Here is a 2047-nt window from a genome sequence, read left to right on the forward strand (position 1 = left end):
GTTTGGCATTAGAATACATGTGACTTAACACTGATAGAACAATAGCTTTATTATGCGACAAGCCACTGTTTTTATTTTATTTTTTCCAAGATGGGATTGTGAGTCTATTTCTCTTCATTTTGGGAAACTGTGCTTCTGTTCGTGTCACACGGGGGGAATAGGCCGATTCTGTTATCGGATAGTCATGGATAGGCAATACATCAGTTTACTCCTCTGGTGTGATGTTAGCTATTAGCTCTTACCTGCAGTAAAGTTGTTTGTAACATTGAACTAAGTTTTTGTTGATTTGTTTGATTTTTATATTTATGATTTCATATGTATCCTGTTTTTTAAAGTAATAAAATGGGGAAAAAAATGACAATGTTTCTTCAGATGTGTCAGATGTTCGAACAGACTTCACCCTGGAAAGCTGAAGTGAAAGTTTATTTTTTAAAGTTTTTTATTATGTGCATTTTTTGGCTTTATATCATATTAGTCTGTGAACTGTGCATGGTGCTGATAGTATAGGCATGCATGTGATATATTTACAGTAGAAGTGCAGTAGAAAATCTTTAAAAACTAAAAAAACATAATAAAAGTCTCCAAATTTAAAAACCATTCAAAGGCTTGTGGTTGGTAAGTTTTCTAAAAAGTTGTTGAAAAAAGTCTTCTCATCAATGCTGCATTTGTTTGATAACAAATACAGTAAAACAGCAATATTGTGAAATAATATTACAATGTAAAATACCTGTTTTCCGTTTTAATATATTTTAATTGCTGTGATGGCAAAGCTGAATTATTTAGCATCATTCTAATATACTGATTTGCTGCTAAAGATGTTTCTTATTATCAATGTTATAAACAGTTATGCTGCTTAATATTTTAGTGGAAAACTTGACAAGCCTTTACTATCACTTTTGATCAATTTAATGTGGCCTTGCAGAATTGAATTATTAATTAATTTATAATTATACATATTACTGACCCCAAACTTTTGAACAGTAGTGCTTATGCATATCAGTCCAAATAAATAGGGCCTCAACATGCCCAATACTAAGATCAGTGCTGCTTTCTTGCTGATAAAATGACCATTTTGGTCAAACCATTTATGCTGTGTCTTTGCTATCATTTCCTCACCTTCATATCATTCTGATAAAAGCACTAAAAAGTTGCTGATGGACAGATTTTTTTTTTTTTTGCAAATGATATTTGTGTTTGGTCTTTTCCTCGTCATATATCCACTCATTATATAGCTTTGGAAGACTTGGAATATGGTTAAATAGATTAATTTATTGTGCCATCTCCATTCACTTTCATTAAATGGAAAAGAACTTATACTTGTGGGTTTGGAACAACATGAGGGTGAATAAATGTCGAGGAGTTCTTTTTCTTTAGTGTTTCTCACTCAGCATTCAAGGCTTCAGCACATGCATCAAGAGCTTATGTTTGATGTCTTATACCTCCTCTTCATCCTCACTAGCCAGGGTGTCCAGCTCTTTGTCTTTGCACTGGACTTGTTCAGCTTTGTATGCTTTCCGTAAGTTCTCCAGCTCTTTAATCTCAGCATGGAGGCGTTCCAGATGTGCGGCGCGACGGTTCTGTAGCAGCTTCATGGGCAGTGGGTTCATATCGTTGAAGGCAATGCTTGTCAGCTTCCTGGAGACGAGAAAGACGAGGTATATTGAGATTGAAACTCCAGCGATGAATTAGCTGCTCTGTTTATTTCCTGCAGAAACCTGTGGTTTGGAAAAACTTTCCCCAAGCCAGCTTTTCTTCATTGTTTTTTTGAAACGATGCCATGCACTGGAAACAGGAGTGAGCAGGTGTGTGCACACAGTATATGGGGCATACATTTTAAAATAGCCACACCACAGAGGCATCTGACCCATATTCTGTTTCTAACAGATGCAGGCTGCTTTGTTTTTACTATGGCTCAATTCATTATTTATGGTGATGTCTGACTGTTGCAAAAATAACTACACTGTCACTGTCTACAATACCAGGAGCTCCAGAGAGAAACGGAGATCTGTTGAATTAGTTGCACGTTTATGAAGTAATATATTTACTG

At 35.5% G+C, this 2047-nt stretch overlaps 1 protein-coding gene across 1 annotated transcript in view; it reads right to left on the reverse strand.

The window, feature by feature from the left end:
* Positions 1 to 922: 922 nt before the first annotated feature.
* LOC107660189 (TBC1 domain family member 2A-like) overlaps positions 923 to 2047 on the reverse strand; it is an 18124-nt gene continuing 16999 nt past the window's right edge. The window contains exon 15 of the mRNA XM_016449440.1: positions 923 to 1635. Within this exon, the coding sequence (XP_016304926.1) occupies positions 1434 to 1635 (202 nt within the window). The 3' untranslated portion in view covers positions 923 to 1433. The remainder of the gene's footprint in view (positions 1636 to 2047) is intronic.

This window comes from Sinocyclocheilus anshuiensis, unplaced genomic scaffold (assembly GCF_001515605.1).
Source record: "Sinocyclocheilus anshuiensis isolate Anshui unplaced genomic scaffold, SAMN03320099.WGS_v1.1 scaffold888, whole genome shotgun sequence".
NCBI lineage: Eukaryota > Metazoa > Chordata > Actinopteri > Cypriniformes > Cyprinidae > Sinocyclocheilus > Sinocyclocheilus anshuiensis.